Here is a 20462-nt window from a genome sequence, read left to right as displayed (position 1 = left end):
GGTGTTAGTCCAAGTAGAGCCACTAAAAATTTTGCTTTCCTTCTAGAGCCAGATGAAATGGATGGATAGAGATAACAGGAGAGCGAGAACGTTTCTATATCTTTCACTTTTCCAAGATGGCTCAGTTACCCAACCTAGGAACTGAAGTGTCCCAAAGCTGCAGTGCCTACGTCACTGCACAGTTACTATAATATACATCCTAAATGTTATTTGAGATTTCTCCACGAACTACTGATCATAAACAATACCCGTTAAGAGAGCATTTATAAAGCAAATTACTTTAGTGGAATTCAGATTTCCATATGAAGATTTCACAGCATTCCACTCTCGGGCCCTGGAGAAAGGAAAGGGATGTTTTCCTAACCATTCCCACCCTTTCTGCCACTCCCTCTCCGCAGAGCTCTCCGCGCCATCCCAACCCCGGCAGTTGTTTATTGGGGGGGGGGGGGAGTACATGAAAATGATGTAATTCGTGACTTTAAGATGGTTACCATGGCGACTATCAGGCATATTACGCTATCTGTAGGGTAAGAGGTTCTTTAATCTAGCCTTCAATGAGGATTTTCGGGGAGGTTAGCCCATAGCCCAGAGAGTGTAGACAGGCGGAAAAACCTCAGTCTTGCCCTCTCCCACAGCACAGACTCCACTTAAACTAAACGCAATAGAAAGGTCATTTAGCCGGTGGGAACCGGACCTTGGCTGCCTCCAGGGCTGCCACAGCGAAGGACGCCCTCCCTCCTCATAATCTGAGAGCTCATTGGTGGGTGGTGTCGTCACTCAGAGTGACATAACGGGCTAGGAAAGAGGTGGAGCCATAGAGACTTGGCCCCGGGCCCTTCTAGCTGGGGAGCTGGGGGAGGGGGTTTTGGGAAAGGGCTGGAGGACTGAGGCAGCCGTTCCGGGGAGCCGGCCGAGGAGGTAGAGGTGGGCGGGCCAAGTCCTCAGGTTATTTGGTGGATCTCGCCTGCCTTTCTTCCTCCGGAGCCCGCTCCCTCCGCATCCTGCTCTTCCCATCAGCGCTCAGGTTTCCCGACAGCTTCCAGTTCCTCACCGCACTCACCACAGCCCTTGACCTCGTGCCCCTGCCCGCCCCCCAACTTTGGAGCTCAACCTCCATTTCCCCTCCTTCCGTGCTTCGCTTCCTCTTTTCTCTTCCGTACCCTGCGCCCGGCTTCTCCTTGTCTTCCTTCCATAAACCTGGATCGCCAGCAAGGTTGTCGTCCCCGTGCCTGCACCATCCCCGCACCCAGACACAAAGAACCGCCCCCCCCAAAGACCCTGCTACCATAAACACAGTCCACCAACACACTACGTGCACAAAAGCCGCCCGCTGCGGAGGCCGACGGCGCGTTTTGCCCCTGTGTCGTCAAAGGCCAGAAGCAAAGGTAACCCGGGGAGCCTGCCCCCTCCCCCCCGCGTGTGGGCGTGGGCGGTGCGAAGGCGCAGGCGGGGCTCCCGGCCGTCCCCGCCTAGGAAGTGGTTCCCCGCAGCCCCGGGAGCCAGCGTCCGGGGGCCAGAAAGCAGGTTAACCGCCCGATCGGGTGTGGCATGCCTCCGGCAGGAGACCACCCCCCTTAGCCTGCGTTTAGATGTTCCGAAGTCGTCTTTGAACTCCTGTTCAAAATGTCAGCTCTGTGGTTGAGGTTTCCGTCCAGGAGAACACCCTGGTCTACGCCTTTTCCAGCTGCAGGAGAGCAGAGTTGACGCCAAGAGATACTACCAAAACACCTTGCTGCTTTTGGCTGAAAAGGACCACAGGATGGAGAAAGGTTTTGATAAAACTTGTTTAAAGGTAGCTCAGTTTGGACTCTTTGGAGAATCACCAGTACGGGAAACCGATTTACCTCCACTTGAATTATTAGTAGGTACCATGTATATATCTTCACTGCTACATTAATGTGGTTAGTAAGTACTTTCTTTTTTTTAAGTAGGCTCTGTGCCCAACGTGGGGCTTGAATTCATGACCCTGATGTCAAGACTCGTATTCTCTACCGACTGAGCCAGCTAGGCACCCCTACTTTCAGTCTTTAAAGTGTGGGGCAACTTGGCCAAGTATGGGGAAAAGCTAACTGAAACAAATCCAGGATATTTTATTCTACTTGTATTTTTAGGCTACAAGTGAGTGTGTATTGCTTAGCTTCTCAAATACCTGGCAATCATTCAAGTAGGTTACTAGGTGTTATTGACCAGAAATAAAAAAGTCTTTGAAGACCATATCACCATCATGAGCACCATGACGTTAGAGATCATTTCTTTGTTGGGATCTCAAAGTACCATCCTCAAATCCAAGCTGAGAAAACATTCATGATTTTTGAAAATGATCCTGAGAGAGATTTTACACCTTGAACGGAATATGGAAATTTTCTACCCTTGCAATAGTAAACACTGAAATCCTGGTATCTTTATAATTGATGTGTTTTTTAAGATACTAAATTGTTTACTTAATCCTTCTGTCTAGGTTCCTATGTTGACTAGTTGAGACAAATATAAGTATGGCCTTCTACAGTTATAAAACAGTCTTAGCTATTGCCCGAACAAGGTAAGCCATGGAATTGCCTCTTCCCCTGCAATATTTATATGAACTTTCTTCTAGTTGAAAAAAATATATGTAAAAGGATAGGCTTGTTCCACAACAAATGAAAGCTTTGTTGGCTTTAACTATACTGGTTTTTAAGAAACTGACATTTTATTGTATTTAAACTTACCCTGATTTTTTATATGCCTTAGAACTCAGGCTGAGTAATTTTTAGATGGCACAGGTATGAGAGAAGATGTAATGGTTTTAGAGTGACACCTCTGTAATTGATGAATGTTACATGGGGCCCTTAGATAGAAAAAGGAGTAAAATGGCTGGCAAACAAGCCAGTCCTAGGGCATATACCTGCCCTCGTAGGGTCTGTTACCACTTATTTATTCCAAAGAATATTCACTGAGAACTTACTCTGGGCCAGATACATTGTGCATTTTCCCTTTTGGCCCTTCAAAAAGGGTTTTATCTTGGCGTGCTTCAAAAACAGCCTGAAAGAATGGAAAAGTCATCTCTTTGCCAGAAGAAATGTCTTTGCCAGGAACTTTCTTTGCCTAGATGGGTCTTATTTTTATTTTCAAACAATCTGATGTGCTAATTTAACTGAAGACTGTGAGCTGTTACAAAACCAGAATATAGAGATCCCTGGCTGGGGTGCCCAATTCTAATTCTTATTGCTAACATTCTTGAGGAATTGTAGGTGAAGGGCATTTGGGCTGTAAATGCCTCTCATTTGAGGGAGTCCATGGGATCACACAGACAAAGCAGTATTATGTGATCGGTTAATCCCCACAGAGGCCATGAAGTGTTTGTTCAAGCAATATTTCTCTCATCAGCAGAGTAACCAAAGACACAAGCGTTCCACCTGTTTTATGATAGTAAAGACAACACTTTCAAACACAACCCCTGGTGCAGAAATGTTTGCTGTTAGATTTTTAAATTAATAGTTGCAGACTTTTGTGCTCACGTCAGCAGCACATATACTAAAATTGAGACAATACTGAGAAGATTAGCATGGCCCCTGCGCAGGAATAGTTGCAGAGTTTCTAACTTGTAACAGGAGCAATTATTTTTAGGAATTAACTTACTAGTATTTCTCATAGAGCCTATCATTCAACTGTAAAGCACGCTGTTCTTCAACTGGGGTAAAAAGTTATATTTCATTCATTTGTGGATATCATTGGCTTTTAAAATATAGGCTTTAAAACCGTTGTTTTATTTTAACCAGATAAAATATTTATTTCTTTAGTTTGTAAGTTTGTAATGGTATGTGCTCAACTCAGAGGATGTTGCTCTTTATTCCAGATTCCCTAGCTATTTTGTGCATCCTACGAGCTCTTCTTATTACCCATCATTTGCATTTCTTCACTTGCCAGATTCCCATTTAAATAAAACATACACGAAGCACTGTGTAAGCAAGAAGTACTCCTATCCTAATCAGTCAGGCAATAAAGTACTGCACTTACGAACTAGAATAATACAGAAGATACACACATCAACTTGCTGGTTACAAGAGGCCCCTGGTAAACCTCAGCTGGAGCAAACCCCAAAAAAGCCCCAGGTGACAAGCCCTCAGCCCACAAAAGGAACTGGCACAAAGATCAAGGAAGAAAAGCGATCTTATAGACAAAGAATTATGGATGAACTTAAATATTATTACAATGGATTCTCCTTGCTATGGATTGACACCAAAGTTGCTGCCAGAATGGTTTGGAGGCTGTTGCATGGACAGGTGCTGACCAGGCGAGAGAGACGAAGGGTAGGCAAGAATCATATTTGAGAAAGAAAATGTAAAGTTAAAATGAACTGTTTGGGAACCAAGTTTTAAACTCACCTGAGAATTAATCCTAAAAATCCCAAAGTAGGAATAGTAACTGATGGCAAGAACCAGAGTTTCTTATGGAGTTTATTTGTCTGAAAGTGACTTACTGCACAACTTTAGGCAAGATTCTTGAGATTTGTGCATATTTGCCTGTAAAATGGTGGTAATTGTGTTTTCTAATTTCCCCCAAGGAGCTGAGAAGCTTCAGGTTTGATCTGTGCACCTGAAATAGAAATTACTGTTCATATATTAAGTATATGCCTTTGAAAAATCAGCTTTTCGCAGACACTGTGCTATTGAAGTACAGACCGTAACGTAGGTGAGAGCTAACAATAGATGATGCCAGCGATATGTTTTGATTGTCATAGATTTCCTTGAAGGTATCCCATAGATATTACTTCAGAGTGATGGTATAAAGAGGAAAACCCAACCTTTCCATTTTATAAACAGTTGCAGAAAATCTGTCTAGCGTTTTTAACACTTTCAAGACCAAGGCAGGATTTTTGGTTTTGTATTTTTGTTTTGGACATGTCCTAAAATAATGGATACTGCATATGCATTTAATTCTCTAGCTCTTGAGGACTTGTGCTGATTTCTTCCGCCTGGTTCCGTTTATGGTGTTCATAATTGTACCCTTCATGGAATTCTTACTACCAGCATTTCTGAAATTCTTCCCAGAGATGCTGCCATCAACTTTTGAAAGTGAATCCAAAAAGGTATGTAGGATCTTTTAAATTAAAAAAAAAAAACAAAAAAAAAAAAACAAAACAAAACTAATGGGCTCTATTCTTTAGTTTTTAAGTTTATAGAAAAATTGAGCAGAAAGTATAGAGGGTCGCCAGAGACTCCCCCAATTTCCCTTTTTATTAATGTCTTGCATTTGTGTGATCTATTTGTTACAATTGAAGAACCAATATCTAGATATTATTAATTAAATCTCATGCTTTACATTAGGCTTCACTTTTTGTGTTGTACTGTTCTGTGGGTTTTGAAAAATGCATAATGTCATGGCATCTACCATCCCACCATCAACAGAATAGTTTGACTGCCCTAAAAATGCCCTGTGTATCATCTGTTGTTCCTCCTACCTCCCCCAACCAATGGCAACCACTGATCTTTTCATTGTCTCCATAGTTTTGCCTTTTCCAGAATGTCATATAGTTGCTATCATACATGTGTAGTCCTTTCATGGATCATTTCTTTCTGTCACTGCGTAATATCTCATTGTATGGATGCACCACGGGTTGTTTATCTATTCGCCTGTTGAAGGATTATTGTGGTTGATTCCAGTTTTTGGCAATTATGAATAAAGCTGCTATAAATATCTGTGTGCAGGGTTTTTTTTTTAATGAACATATGCTTTCAACTCATTTGGATTCCTAAATACATCAGAAAACAATTACTGGATCATATGGTAAGACTGTGTTTAGTTTTGCCAAAAAATAACTGTCTTCTGAAGTCTCTGTACCATTTTTCGTTCCCATCAGCAATGAGAGTTCCCGTAGCTCTGTATCTTCTTTTTTTTTTTTTTTTTAAAGATCTTATTTACTACAGAGAGAGAGAGACAGCAAGAGAGGGAACACAAGCAGGGGGAGTGGGAGAGGAAGAAGCAGGCCCCCAGCGGAGGAGCCTGATGCTGGGCTCGATCCCAGACCGCTGGGATCACGCCCTGAGCCGAAGGCAGACGCTTAATGACAGAGCCACCCAGGCGCCGCCATAGCTCTGTATCTTCGTCAGCATTTAGTGTTGTCAGTGCTTTGAATACTGGCCCTTCTAATAGGTGTGAAGTGATATCTCGTTGGTATTTTAGTTTGCAATTCTGTGATGATGTATCATATCGAGCATCTTTTCATATGCTTATTTGCCACCTGTATATCTTCTTTGGGGATGTATCTGTCTTTTGCCCACTTTTTAATAGAGTTGTTCATTTTCTAATTGTTGAGTTTTAGGAGTTCGTAGTATATTTGAATGCAAGTCCTTTAGCAGATATGTGTCTTGCAAATATTTTCTCCCAGCCTGTGGTTCGTCCGTTCTCTTAACTGTCTTTCACAGAGCTCATGTTTTTGATTTTGTAATGAAATTCAGGTTATCAGTATATATATATATAATTTTTTTTTTTTTTTTGGATCGTGCTTTCGGTGTTGTATCTAAAAACTCAGTGCCAAATTCAAGGTCACCTAGGTTTTCTCCTACGTTTTCTTTTTCTTTTCCTTTTTTTAATTTTAAGTAGGCTCCACACCCAACATGTGGCTTGAACTAACGACCCTGAGATCAAGAGTCCCATGCTGTACTGACTGAGCCACCCAGGTGCCCCTCCTACATTTCCTTCTAGAAGTTTTATAGTTCTGAGTTTTAAATTCAAGTCTGTGATCCATTTTGAGTGAATTTTGGTGAGAGGTGGGACATCAGGGTTAAGATTCATTTTTTTCTTTTTTGCATGTGGACACCAAGTCTTCCTAGCATCATTTGTTGAAAAAAACGATCCCCTTTTCATTGCATTTTAACTTGCTTTTAACCACTAAAAAACAAAAATCGACTGTTATTGCAGTGACTAGTTGAACAGTGGGCATGATTTAGCCAGACAGACCCTTTCCTGCTTGAGAGTAGTCCTAGAGAGGAGGGGCCCTCATCGGATGGTCACTGTGAAGGTGGCGGGCTGGAAAAACGCAGGTGGCCCCTTCGTTCTTTCCGTTCTGAGCCACTCTACTGGGCAGAGGTGTGAAGGCTCGAACACGTGGTGGGAGGACGGACAGGACAACTTTTAAATCGAATTGGGAAATGTTTCATAGAAGAGGTAACTATGCAACCGAGACATGAAGAGTGGTAGAATTTTGCTGCAGCGTTTGAAAGGCTTTCTGGAGAGAAAGAGGAGCACTTAAAATGGCTTAATTGTGTGAAAGGGTATGACGTAATCTGAGACACTGAGTGCTGCTTTGTGGCTGGAGCAGGGAATACAAGGCGATCAATGGTGGAAGATGAGACAAAAGTGATATGTTGGGGTCAGGTTGGAAAGCGCCCACCACTCTAAGGAATTTAGACTTTGCCTTTGACCACGGCGAAAAATGAAACGTAAATTTAAGCAGAGGGTGGGTAACACGATTAGATCCGTATTTCAGAAAAAAATGATTTTGCTGGGTAAAAGGATTGAAGAGGGCAGAGCCAAAGGAGGGAAATCGGCTGGCATGCTATTGCAGTAGTGCAGGAGAGAGGATGAAAGTAAGAAAGTGGCGTTAGGAATAAAAACTTGAGGATACATTAGAGATACATGTAAGACATAGAATCATATTGCAATATTTGACTGGCAGTGGTTTAGTTTACTTACATTGAAGGTCATCAGTACCTAGAATTCATACCAGGGGATTCCAAGGAATGTGTTCGTGAGTGCAGGAAGATGGGGGAAGAGGAGGTGATTTATCTAAAGATTCCTCTTTCCTCAACACTGCTCATTCCCCAGTCTTAATACATACTCATCATGGCCACAGTTTTAGAAAATACATTCTCTCTCTTTCTTTCCATGGACTGAAGCAATTGAGAAAATGAAAGAGAGAGAGGTGGTGGTGGAGGGGAGGAGGATATGAGAGAGGGCGTGGGAAGAGGCAGGACTTTCTATTTACATCCCATCAGAGCACCCAGGCATTTCTCTTTTGTAGGACTTATCTGTTATACTTCAATTTGTGAAATTACTGGATTATCATTCGTCACTCATATTTGTCTTTCCCATTAGACCAGAGGTCCAGTGAGGGCGGGAATTCTTACCTGTTTTTGCTCATTTTATCCCCAGCAAGGTAAATGCTCAGTAAATAAATGAGTAGCTGGTGGCTATGGATGTAGGAAATGGATGGTATTGCCACTGCTGTTGTGTGATTTTTTTTTGGTGGAGTCTTTTAAGATCTTTCATGAGATTCATGATTCATTAGAATCTCGTGGGCAACTTAAAAAAGTATAGAGAATCCTATTCCTCTCCATTCCCCTGGGTCCTGACCATGGTTATTTTTTTAAAGATTTATTTATCTATTTTAGAGAGAGAGAGAGTGAGTGAGGCGTGAGCGGGAGGGACAGAGGGAGAGGGAGAGAGAATCCCCAGCAGACTCTGCACAGAGCATGGAGCCTGAGGCAGGGCTCAATCTCATGACCATGAGATCACAACCTGAGCCAAAACCAGGAGTTGGATGCTTAACCGACTGTGCCACCCAGGCGCCCCAACCGTGGTTATCTTGCAAATACTACCACACTGCATTTCTGATAATGCATGAGGATTTGGAAGTACTCGTTCACATCGTGTCTCAAGAGTATACATTTAGGGGCACCTGTCTGGCTCGGTCAGTAGAGCCTGCAATTCGTAATCTTGGGGCTGTGAGTTGAAGTGCCACCTCGGGAGTAGAGATTGCTAAAACAAATAATAAAAGAAATGTACATTAAATTCTCTTTTGTGTAGTGCTTTGTTCATATCTGTTACAACACTGAGTCGGTGTATTACAGTTAATTGTATCTGTTGTGTACTGAAGCTACGTGCTACTCTAGCAGAGAGTTGATTTCCTAGTTTTCTTTGTTTGTGGCCCACACAAAATCTCGGACCACTCTGGGACCAGGGGCTGGCTCAACCAGCAGCCTAGATGGTTGTTTTTTGTTTTTTGTTTTATATTTTATTTATCTATTTGAGATGGGGGGGGGCACAAGCAGGGAGGAGAGGGAGAGGGAGAAGCAGACTCCCCGCCGAGCAGGAAGCCCGACACGGGGCTTGATCCCAGGGCCCTGAGATCAAGACCTGAGCCAAAGGCAGATGCTTAGTGGACTGAGCCACGCAGGTGCCCCTCTTAGATGGTTTATACCAGGCTAAGAGATAGTATCTCATTCTAAATAATGACAAAGCCTTTCATTGAGGGGACATTTTGGATCTATCAAATATTTATGGTTATTGTATTAGTAAGAAATAAAAGGTAAGCTTAAGAAGTCAAGTTGCAAATAGAGGCTGCTTTTTATTCTCGTGCTCACAAAACCCATTTAACTAGGTCTGAAAAGAATAGTAACATGCAAAACAGGAATGAACAATAAACAAGGTGACAGTTCTTTTCCTCTCATCTTTATCTGTGAAGCTGTAATCATGAAGGATTGATTAACTTTCTCCTCTTCTATTATTAAGGAGGAAAAACAGAAAAAGAAAATGGCTGCAAAGTTGGAACTAGCAAAATTTCTTCAAGAAACGATTACAGAAATGGCAAGAAGGAACAGGGCCAAGCTGGGAGACGCCTCCATGCAGTTCTCATCCTATGTCAAACAGGTGTCAGTCTCTTGTGTCACACCAAACACCTCCTAGGCTGGCAGTGTATATGAAAAATTCATGTCATCGTGGCTCTTCCAAATTGTTCACAGCCTCTCTGACTTTGCGAATATCTGTCATACACCTCCACTATTGCAAACATTTATGGTAGTTTACAGAAAAACCTATGTTAAAGCAGTTGTATATTGAAGATGTTGATACCTTCTTGGAAAGAACTGTAGATTTAGAGTCAAACTTTTGAACTACTCCTGATTTTTTCGGTTGATTTAAGCTGACTTGGACAGATTTCTTTATGCCTCTTGGTACCCAGGGCCCACTTCCAGACCTAAGATAGCGTCTGTGAACATGCTTTGATGTGTCTTTCAAATAGTTTACAGGGGAGGTTGAATTAAGAAATACATTTTATAATTTTTAAAAAGATTTATTTATTTATTCTGGAGAGGGAGACAGTGTAGGTGAGTGGGGGGAGGGGCAGAGGGAGAGGGAGAGAGAAAATCTCAAGCAGACTCCCCTGTGAGCGTGGAGGCCAACGTGGGGGTCCATCCCGTGACCCATGAGATCATGACCTGAGCCGAATGTTCCACCGACTGAGCCACCCACAGCCCTGTGAAATGCATTTTAATTCCCCTCTTTTTCCCACTCCCTAGGTACAGACAGGCCACAAGCCCAGCACGAAGGAAATCGTCCGCTTTTCCAAGCTATTTGAAGATCAGCTAACCCTGGAGCACCTCGACCGACCTCAGCTGGTTGCCCTCTGCAAGCTTCTGGAGCTGCAGTCCTTCGGAACCAACAATTTGCTCCGCTTTCAACTTCTGATGAAACTCAAGTCTATAAAAGCGGACGATGAAGTAAGAGCTGAACTGTGGCCGTGGGGAATTATCTGGGCTTGGGACATCCCGTAGGGCGGCTTTGCGATGGAGTGCGGTATCTTCTGCTAGATCTGCCCGTGAGTGGACCAGTTCTGGCAAACCATTGAGTACTCTAAACAATCATTACCATGACAATCTGAACCCAGATTACTCATTTTAGGAGTTGTTTGTCGCACTCTGACGCATTTTCTGGAGAATGCCCTCAGAAGCAGTTAGTGATTTAGTAATCTACATCAGTTAGGACCCACGAGGGAGGAACAGCAGCCTGGGAGGTTCCTGAGTCTTCCATGGCTAAGGACAGTGCTCTACCCTCACACCACAGCTCCCCTTCCTCAGAGCTGATGCCAAAGTAAAGATTCTGCTGGGTGAGTTGGCCTGATAAGAAGGGGTGGCAAGGCGTAATGCAGAGGAGAGCAGAGCCTAGACATCTGATGGAGGAAAGGCACCATAACTACCAATTAGACTCTTTAAAAAGTGGAAAGAATGTTTCTTGAATCAGAATCAGCTGCTTTCAAGCGTTCTGCCTGAGGGAGCGAGATTCCCAGAACCGAGAAAGCACGACCCCTGCGGCCTCATTTAGATTTCAGCTGTTGCTTTCAGAATTTTGGACTAAACAATACTGGTCCCAGAAGTACCGTAGTTTTGGGTCACACCAAACAGAAACCGTGTTATGTATCCAGCGAGTTTTGTGGACCAGAGTTAGGGCCATTCCCTGGATGGAGGTAGGGGGATGGTAAGAGAAGAGCGATACTGGGACATCCGGCAAATGGTACACTGAAAGCTTTTCAAGTGGAATCTTTTCTGATGAACCCTAAAGCTGCCATAAAGGAGAAGTGCACATCAAGAGGGGAGAGGATGACTTTGGTGACAAAGCGTTGGGGAGGAGTTACGTGACTATTTCTGATATTATTCATACCGGTTGGCAGGATTCCCCTCATTTTCAGCTGCTGCGCCTTTAGTCAGCAAGAGGACAGTCTGATGTGAAAGCATCAGATCTGGGGTTTCCCCTGATGTGTTGGGATTTAGGATTTGGTAAAATTGGAACCAAAGATCCAATACCATTCCTTACGTTGCTTTCAGGTAATTGCCAAAGAAGGGGTGAGTGCTTTGAGCGTGTCAGAACTCCAAGCTGCCTGCAGGGCCCGAGGGATGAGATCCCTGGGTCTCACTGAGGAACAACTGAGACAGCAGCTCACAGAGGCAAGTCGCAGCTCTCCTGGGCCCTTCTCACTAGCACTCTGTCCCCTGCGATTTGTAGACCTCACCCTGTGATTTCTACTTTGCAGGCGAGCTGTCCCACCCAATTTGCCGCCTTTAATTGAGCAGTGGGAACACTGAAGAAGCTAGATTTCTTTTTGATGGAGACAGGGTACTCTATTAGTTTTCTTTCTTTCTTTTTTTAATTTAAATTTCACTTAATTGACATACACTGCAATATTCGTTTCTGGACTAGAATTCAGTGATTCGTCATTTACGTACAATACCCAGGACTCGTCACAACAAGGGCCCTCCTCATACCCATCCCCCATCTAGCCCATCCCCCATCCCACCTCCCTCCCTCAACCCTCAGTTTGTTCTCTATCCTTAAGAGTCTCTTCTGGTTTGTTTCCCTCTCTCCTATTTCCCCCCCATTCCCACATGTTCATCCGTTTTCTTTGTTAAATTCCACATGAGTGAGATCATAGGGTATATGTCTTTTTCTGACTTATTTCACTTAGCGTAATACCCTCCAGTTCCATCCACGTCATTGCAAATGGCAAGATTTCATTCCTTTTGATAACTGAGTAATATTCCATTATATATATATACACACACACACCACATCTTCTTCATCGAATCATTAGTTGTTGGACACTTGGGCTCTTTCCATACTTCGGCTATTGTTGATAATGCCGCCATAAACATCAGGGTGCATGTACCCCTTCGAATCTATTGCTGCGTAAAAAACCACCACAAACTTAGAGGCTGAAAACAGCACCCGTTTATTAGCTTACAAGTTCTGTCAGTCAGAAGGGCAGGCTGTGTTTTTTCTGGAGGCTCTGGGGGAAGACTCTACTTCCAGGCTCATTCAGTTTGTTGGCTGAATTTAGTTTCTTGCAGCTGTAGGACTGAGGTCCCATTTCCTCATTAGCCGGCAGCCCCAGGCTGCCCAGCCCTGCAGGCCCCCTGCATTCCTTACCTCTAGGCCCCGTCCATCTGCAAAGCCAGCAATGGAGAGCTCAGTACTAGCGCCCCCATAGGCTTCACATCTCAGACTTCCCCTTTTTGACCTCTAGCTCCAGAGTTAAAGGCCTCACGGGATGAGGAGAGACCTACTCAGATAACTTCCTGCTTTCCGATCTACTGACTTAGGATCCTAATTATTTCTGCAAAATCCCTCATGGCAGCACCTAGATTCGTGTTTGAATAACTGGGAGGAGGTGTGGGTACACCCGGGACTAGGAATCTTGGGACCACCTTAGAATTTTGCATACTCCAGGTAGTTTAAGGGCCCGGGCAAAATCTCGAATCCAAGGCCGGTCATGTGTGAGTCCATCTGGAGGTCTAAGCCTTGCCTGAGGGCTCTCCTGGGACTACTTTCCAGTTAGTACCCCAAGCCAATATAAAGTGTTAGCTTTGGCAACAGATGTTTAATATTTTCCCACTAACAACATATTTTAACTAAGAGCATCAATGTTGTCTTTTTTTCCCCCCAAGATTTATTTATTTTAGAGAACGCATGCACACACACATTGGGGGAGGGGCAGAGGGAGAGAATTTTAAGCAAACTCCCCACTGAGAGTGGAGCTAGATGTGGGGCTCAGGGCGGAGCTCCATCCCACAACCGTGAGATCATGACCTGAGCCAAAACCGAGAGTTGGACGCTTGACCAACTGAGCCACAGGCGCCCCACAGCATCGATGTTTTCGAAGAAAGCAGTAACTCCTATTACAATTCCCATTCCTGTAACTGTAAGAAATGCTATTAAGTGTGCCCAAATTATTTTGGAATAGGAGCTGCTGTCGTGACTTTGAAACCATGTCCGGTGGCTATTTCCTTTTACATGTTCGACCTGCTCTGGCTGGAAGACGAACATATTGTAGAGAAAGGTTCTTAAAATCATTTATTTCTTGAACATAGAGTGTTAAGTGGGTTCATGCTGTCAAACAGCTTTCTTGAAAGAGTGTATCATTTTTCCCAGAAAGGAGTGAGGATACTCATCTCACAATATGATACTCAGACTATGTATTATTATGAAACATCTTAACTTCATAATAAGATAAATTAGGGGTGCCAGGGTAGCTCAGTTGGTTAAGTGACTGCCTTTGGCTCGAATCATGATCCCAGGGTCCTGGGATCGAGCCCCGCGTCAGGCTCCTTGCTCAGCGGGGAGCCTGCTTCTCCCTCTCCCTCTGCCTGCTTCTCTGCTTGCTTGTGCTCTCTCTCTGTCCGTCAAATAAATAAATAAAATCTTAAAAAAAATTAAAACTATGAGATATCACATTCACCTGTTATGTTGGCAAAGATCCATTTGATGGTGGTGTTGAGGGTTGGGGAAAGCGGCACTCATGCATTGCTGATAAAAACCTCTGCAGAATCTTTCAAAATTTAAAAATGCATTTACTTTCACCTAGAAATTTCACTCGTGCAATTTGATATATCTATAAGGTTATCCATTGTAGTATCATTTATAATAGCAAAAGATGGGAAACAGCCTGAAGTTCATAAATAGGAGAATAATCAAATTATGGCATTTCCGTGCAACAATGGAATCCTTTACAGACGGTTAAAAAGGAGGCAGCTCTACAGCTACGGATATGGATCAATCTCCAAGATATTTCAGTGAAAAAAAGCAAAGGACAGAACACTGTGTATATATCACCTTTTATGTGAAAATGAAAAACACATAAATGTGTGTCTGTAGATGCACAGGATATCTCTGAAGATTATATAAGGAGCTGCTAACAGTGGTGGTTTTTAGGGAGGGAAACAGGGTAGTTAAAGGATAGGTGTAGAAGGCGGGTTTATTGTTATTGATTATATTTTATTGACTTTTTGAATTTTGTCTCTTGTGCATGTATCATCTATCTATCTATCTATCTATCTATCTATCTATCTATCTATCAATCAATCAATGTATCTGATTTTTAAAAGGTTGGCCAGTTTGGTACTTGAAAATTACATCTCATCCTCATTTTACTGTTTACTTCCTTGGTTATGAGTGAGGCTTATTTATTCTTTCCCCTTATCTGCTCTGTGTCGAAGAGAGATACTTAGCTACTTTGAGCCTCAGTCGGTTTGAGAGTTGACTGGAACATTTCCTCCCAACTCAAGAGGGTCCCACTGTCGTGAGGGGGCTGCAGAGTACAGACGCTGGTGCCAAAGCCAGGAGACTGGCGTTCTCATCCTTGTCCTGCCGCTGGTTCCCACCCGGGGCCTGGGGAGGCTGTGAAACCGGGGAAGCAGTCGGAGATTGTGGGTCGTTCCAGTTCTGACATGCTGGGATTCTGTCCCGTTTTATTCTCCTCTCATTCTCCAGTGGCAGGACCTCCACCTGAAGGAGAACGTCCCTCCTTCTCTGTTGCTTCTGTCGAGAACCTTCTACCTGATCGATGTGAAGCCAAAGCCGATTGAGATACCACTAAGTGGGGAGGTGAGTACCCGGGATCTGGATTTCTGTAACTGGGGCCTCTCCACAAATGTCTTATTTCCTCTCGCAGTTAGGATAAACATTTCTTTTGGAATATCTTTTGGCATTTGGTCCAACGGGCTTTAAAATCTTTTAAAAATTCCCAACCCCCCCCCCCCCCTGGAATTGCTAAAACTAACTTTAGCTATGGGGCTCTGTCTTTATCCCAGCTCGATTTAGGAATCCAGTTTATTCTTTCTCCTTAACTGTCTAGTGTTCATTAGCTGACTGTGGTGGCTTTTTCACCACTCTAGCTCTTCTGAGACTGAATCGTTCCTCTTCTCTCATGTCTATTTTATTTGTTTAGATTACCATTAATTTTGAAGCGGTGAAAGGCCAATCTAGAATGTAAACTTTTTTGTCTTCTTTCCACTCATTTCCTTCATCATTTTTTGTTGCCTTTAATTCGGCAGCTTTTTTCCCCCCTCTGGCATTTTACCAAAAACCCAGGATTGGCCCGATCATACAGCACCTTGCTCTGGTTAGATGGGGCCTCTCGCTTCTCTGCCTCGTGGCTTCGTGTCTAAGTCACAATCTGCCTGTGTGAGAAAGGAGAGACCATTGTGGAAGATGCTGCACCTGTGGTTGAGTGGATCAAACCAAGTTCTCTGGGGTGGGGACCCATCCTTTTTAACTTAGTTTTGCTAGTGATTCCTTGGACAAGCTAAGGGAAACAAGATGAAGTCCAGCACGAAAAATGTACTTTAGGGAACATCTGCTTGCTTCGCCTTTCCATATCTCCAGAGACTAATCTGATTTGGGCTTTGTCCAGGAAGGATTCTAGGGAAAGTAGGAGCAATTTTGGAACCCAGGCCATCTTTTAAAAGGCAGCCTACCTGGTTCTTACTCTGTATTTGGTCTTTAAGACAGACCGAATTTGTCATTCTTAGACTGCTCTCAGGAGCAAGGAAATCTTGGAATAGTACCATATCTCAAAGCTAAATTTGTGTTCTCAGAATTATTCTAGAGGGGCAAAAGCACTTTAGACAGATGTTGCTTTCTGGAATGTTGGAGAAAGACCTAGAAATTAAGGACAAAAGGACAAGCTCCTAGGCATTTTATTGGTTGCTTTTTTAAAAAAAAAATCCATGTTTTTATTTTTTTTAAAATTTTTTACAATATTTTATTTATTTATTAGACAGAGAGAGAGACAGCCAGCGAGAGAGGGAACACAAGCAGGGGGAGTGGGAGAGGAAGAAGCAGGCTCACAGCAGAGGAGCCTGATGTGGGGCTCGATCCCATAACGCCGGGATCACGCTCTGAGCCGAAGGCAGACGCTTAACGACTGAGCCACCCAGGCGCCCCAGAAATCCATGTTTTTAAACTTCTGTTGTCCATATATACAAAATGAGAATAAGTAGCATGCTAGGTTCTATAAAGACTTTAGAGACATCAAGTTAAATATACTATAATTTAGGATATATGTAGCTCTTTTCCCTCCCAAATACACAAAGCAATTACTTATTTCCAAAGAGCAGTGACATATTTACTTTTCCAATCTAATTATAATTCTTGAAGATAGGTTAGCTAGTTATTCTAAGAATACCATGTCTTCCATTTTCCTCATGTTACAGGAACTTCTATTAAGCAGCACCTACCATTTTAATAAATCAGACAAACTTATCATTTAGTTAGACACCAAAAATGATAAAGATGTCAACTTTGAGTAAGTTCTATCAGTGCTATTAGAAGCTGATGAGTAATTGAGAAAAGGCAACATTTTTTTTTTTAAGACTGAAAACAGGACCAGAATTGGCAAATCAGTAGCTTGTTAATGACTGAGGACTTTTTTTTTTTTTAAGTCATCTCTACACCCAACATGGGGCTCGAACTCACAACACTGAGAGTTGCACGCTCCACCAAGCCAGCCGAGCGCCCCGACCGAGGAGTTTTAATGCTAGAATCTCATTGGAGTGCAGCTTCTGTATAGAGGGCACTCAAAACTCCAAGATAAATAATACTAAGTTGCTGCTTCAGGGACATATTTCAGACGTTCTCCTAAAGGGCAGAGTTGGAAGAAGTTAGGGATTTAGTGAGTGGCAAGCAAGTTGTGCTAGAAAGCACTAACTACTGGAAAAGTGCTTTCGAGTTGCAGGAATAGCAGAAAGCGGATTTTCATATAAAATACTCCTCTTCCTAGGCTCCAAAAACAGATATTCCTGTGGAATCACCGACTTCTCCTGAATCTAAAGAGACGCTGGTAGATTTGGCACCTCCACTGAAGGGAACTAAGGTTAGACTATTACTTTTCATTTGATTCATTAGGTTTAAAAATGAAAATAAGTTAATTTATCCATTTTTTACTCCCTGATTGAAACTGAATTTCGATACAGTGGTGTTCTGTAATCAGAACTATTTATTGTACTGTTAGATCTGTTTCTAAGAAAGGGCAACATTTGGCTCTATGTAATTAGGTTCCAGATTTAGCCTCTTGGATCCTGTGCGGGAAGATGTGGTTGTTCCAAGTTTCTGGTGGTCACGGCAGTGTGACTCTAGATCTAATATCCATTTGGTTTTAAATCAGTAACCCAACTCTCCATTCTGCTGTTTAAGGAGGAAGAATTTATACAGCTGCCGCCGGTTCCATCATCCCCCATAACACCGTCCACAGCTGTTCCGTTACCTAAAGGACCCATCACTTCTGCTAAAGAAGCTGTAAGTATCTGAAAAAAGAACACCTTTTGTCTCTAGTTATTTTTAAGGGCACCGAGAATCTAGAATTGTTACTATTGCAAAACCCCACACACTTCTTCCTGTCATCCAAACAGGAAGTTGTAGGCTGAACTTTCGTCGTCGTATAACCACTACGTTTTTAAAACTCAGTTATCCAAAAGCAAATACAAAACGAAACAAAACAAAAAAAAAAAACCAAACACAAACACAAACACAGAAAAAACAACTTATCAACCAATGCAGTCGTGGAGGAGGCCTAAACATATGAAGTCTAGAAGCTAATTACAATATAGGCAGATTCTTATTTTCTTTTGTGCCAGATGGAAATAGTTCCCATATGTTGTGTATTTCACACAGGCTTCAGATGTCAGGAAATACTAGCAGGAAAGCAATTTAAATCTTAGGAGAAATGTATATAAATAAGAAATTACTTATCTATCCACTTTTCCTGTTTGGGTGAAAGAATTTGGGGCAAGGGCAGAAGCATGACACAAGTAAGTGGCGGGGGGGGGGTCATGGGAGAGTCCGACTGGCTCTACTGGCCCCCGCAGGGTGAAGAAGAGAGCCAGCCAACACGCAGACACCCAGGGTCCTTGCTTGCACGTGTTTTTTATTTTTATTATCGAGCTAAGTTGCAAACTTGGATTTGACTTTGTGGTCTGTCATTATGTAAGAGAATAGAAAAGGGACTCCTGCAGAACTTCCGCATCCCGTTGTGGGCAGTGCCTAAAGTCCTTGTTTTGTACCTAGACACTCCAGGCCAAATCACAAGAGACCCCGCAGAACAGCAAGGCGAGTTCAAAGGGAGCATAAGGACTACCCGAGGACGAAGCTCACTGTCGTCAGCTTCCTGCCCGCGGCGGCGTCGTCCAGGAGCGCCCAGCTAAGTCCATCTGTGTCTGGTTTAAGCGGAGGATCGGCCGTGTCGTCCGTGGGGCAGTCCCTTGAGGCCTTGTAACCATTCCAGATGACGTCAACAGCAAGACCAAGCTCAGACCATTTAGAAATATAATAGCAAAGCCAGCTTCCTCTGTACCATGACGTCATCCCACTAAACTGTGTGTGAAGCCCCCTCCCCATGTTATTTTTGAACAGCTTCCTGTTCGTTCGTGTGCATGTCCTTTAAGGGAGGAAATTTTTTTGCATAATGGAATCAGCTTGGCACCTTAGATTCCTTGAGTAAGAACTTGGAAACTCTGAAAGCACTGTGAGACCACCTAACTTTTTCAGTGATCCATCGGTAGGAACAGCGCCCTGGAAACAAAGCACCTTCATGGGGTGGAATGGATGGACTCCCCAGTAAGGCCTTTCTGGGTACGAGGAAGGAAAAGCTTTTTGGAGAAGAAAACGGGGAGTCCAACAGACTGGCGATCAGCAAGGCCTGGCCGCTGCTCTGCTGTTCGGAGCCCCCTCTGGGGCCTGCGGAGGCCGCGGGAATCTGGGAGGCCGCCACCACTCCAGCACATGTGGCTTTCATTAGGCACCATTTTGCCAGGAAACATAATTAAGGGTTTAGGACTTAACCATTTGTCTGTGCTGGGTGTAGGTTTTTCTGGTCTGTTTGTCTTTCACAAGCAAGACCATTTGTTAGTCACAGGGGTGGTTAAAGTCTGATATAATCCCTGCGCTACCCAGTAACGAGCATTATGTTCAGATCCTTATGCTCGGTGTTTTCAGGATGGTCAGTCCTGAAAAAACTTAACATAATACATTGCCACGCAGCTGACCAACAGCTTTCTTCCCTCGGGGAGTGCTTAGAAAGGACAGATAGTCTGGCTTGTGGGTGATGAAACTGATTCCCTTCGCTCGCTGTGAAACTGAAAGCAGTTAGATGGGGGTCCTTAAAACCAAGCGCAACTCCAGTCTCCCTCTCTGGGATCACCTCGGTGAGGACTGTCCTCGGCGCCTCCCGGCAAGGATCTGTACTTTACAGTGCTTTTTAAGCCTCCTGTCCACCGGAGGAAAAGCCCCACCGTGGCCTGCTCGCGAACGGCAGTTCCTCGAGAACGATGAATCCCTACTACGCAGCATTTGGTGGATCTCGCCATTGGCCTAGCAAGGTGATTAACAATAAATTTCCCCATTTTTTAAACGATGGGTGTTTATTTTAATTAGCTCACATTTCAAGTGTTGAATGTGGGCAAGGGGTTAGCTACTTAACTTGCTCGATCCTGTCTTAGCTGCATGATTCATAAGTACTGCTGGGCTGTTCTACAGTTCTGGGTTTCTCTACAAGGCAGAATGGGAATGGTTAGGGCAAGGAGCCCCTGGTCAGTTCTGGCCCCAGCTGTCCCTCACCCCCTTTCTACATCTAGGCCTCTGAGACACTGGACATACCCCTCTTCCTGTTCTTCGGTTAGTAGCTCAGAGAAGTCTGGGATGTTTCTTTGGTCTCATCACCTAGAGCTCTTGGCTGTTGGGCTCTCTAGGCTTGATAATCTAGCCCCGTGCTGACACCGAGCTAATGATGCTCTGGGAAATGATCACCAACCAGCTCCAGCTGGGGGGACAGGGAGTGCCCTGATCTGTAGCATTTGACTTTGAGCTGCCACCAGGAGGTCACTGAAGAAGAGTCGGGACGAGGTGTGCCCCATCAGGTCCGGCACACCAGCAACCCCAGCCCT

General features: G+C 43.7%; 1 protein-coding gene and 1 pseudogene across 7 annotated transcripts; both read left to right on the top strand.

Moving 5' to 3' along the window:
• The first annotated feature begins 847 nt into the window (after positions 1-847).
• LETM2 (leucine zipper and EF-hand containing transmembrane protein 2) lies at positions 848-19930 on the top strand. Of its 7 annotated transcripts, none has more exons than XM_008686610.2 (11): positions 848-1385; positions 2459-2539; positions 3833-4286; positions 4922-5065; positions 9490-9627; positions 10275-10475; positions 11577-11696; positions 15016-15129; positions 17306-17398; positions 17719-17820; positions 18589-19930. In XM_008686610.2, exons 2-11 carry the CDS (start codon positions 2493-2495, stop codon positions 18649-18651), a joined length of 1476 nt encoding a protein of 491 aa, XP_008684832.1. In that variant the 5' UTR covers positions 848-1385; positions 2459-2492; the 3' UTR covers positions 18652-19930. The 7 variants fall into 7 exon arrangements, with proteins under 7 accessions (XP_008684832.1, XP_040499186.1, XP_008684830.1 ...); XM_008686608.2 differs by lacking the exon at positions 848-1385 and adding an exon at positions 1457-1861; XM_008686609.2 differs by lacking the exon at positions 848-1385 and adding an exon at positions 1765-1901.
• On the top strand, positions 3487-3582 carry LOC121105670 (annotated as a pseudogene).
• Positions 19931-20462: the final 532 nt, after the last annotated feature.

The sequence above is a fragment of the Ursus maritimus genome, unplaced genomic scaffold (assembly GCF_017311325.1).
Source record: "Ursus maritimus isolate PB19 unplaced genomic scaffold, ASM1731132v1 scaffold_28, whole genome shotgun sequence".
NCBI lineage: Eukaryota > Metazoa > Chordata > Mammalia > Carnivora > Ursidae > Ursus > Ursus maritimus.
The sequence above is the reverse complement of the archived record's forward strand: the minus strand, read 5'-3'. Positions and strand labels throughout refer to the sequence as shown.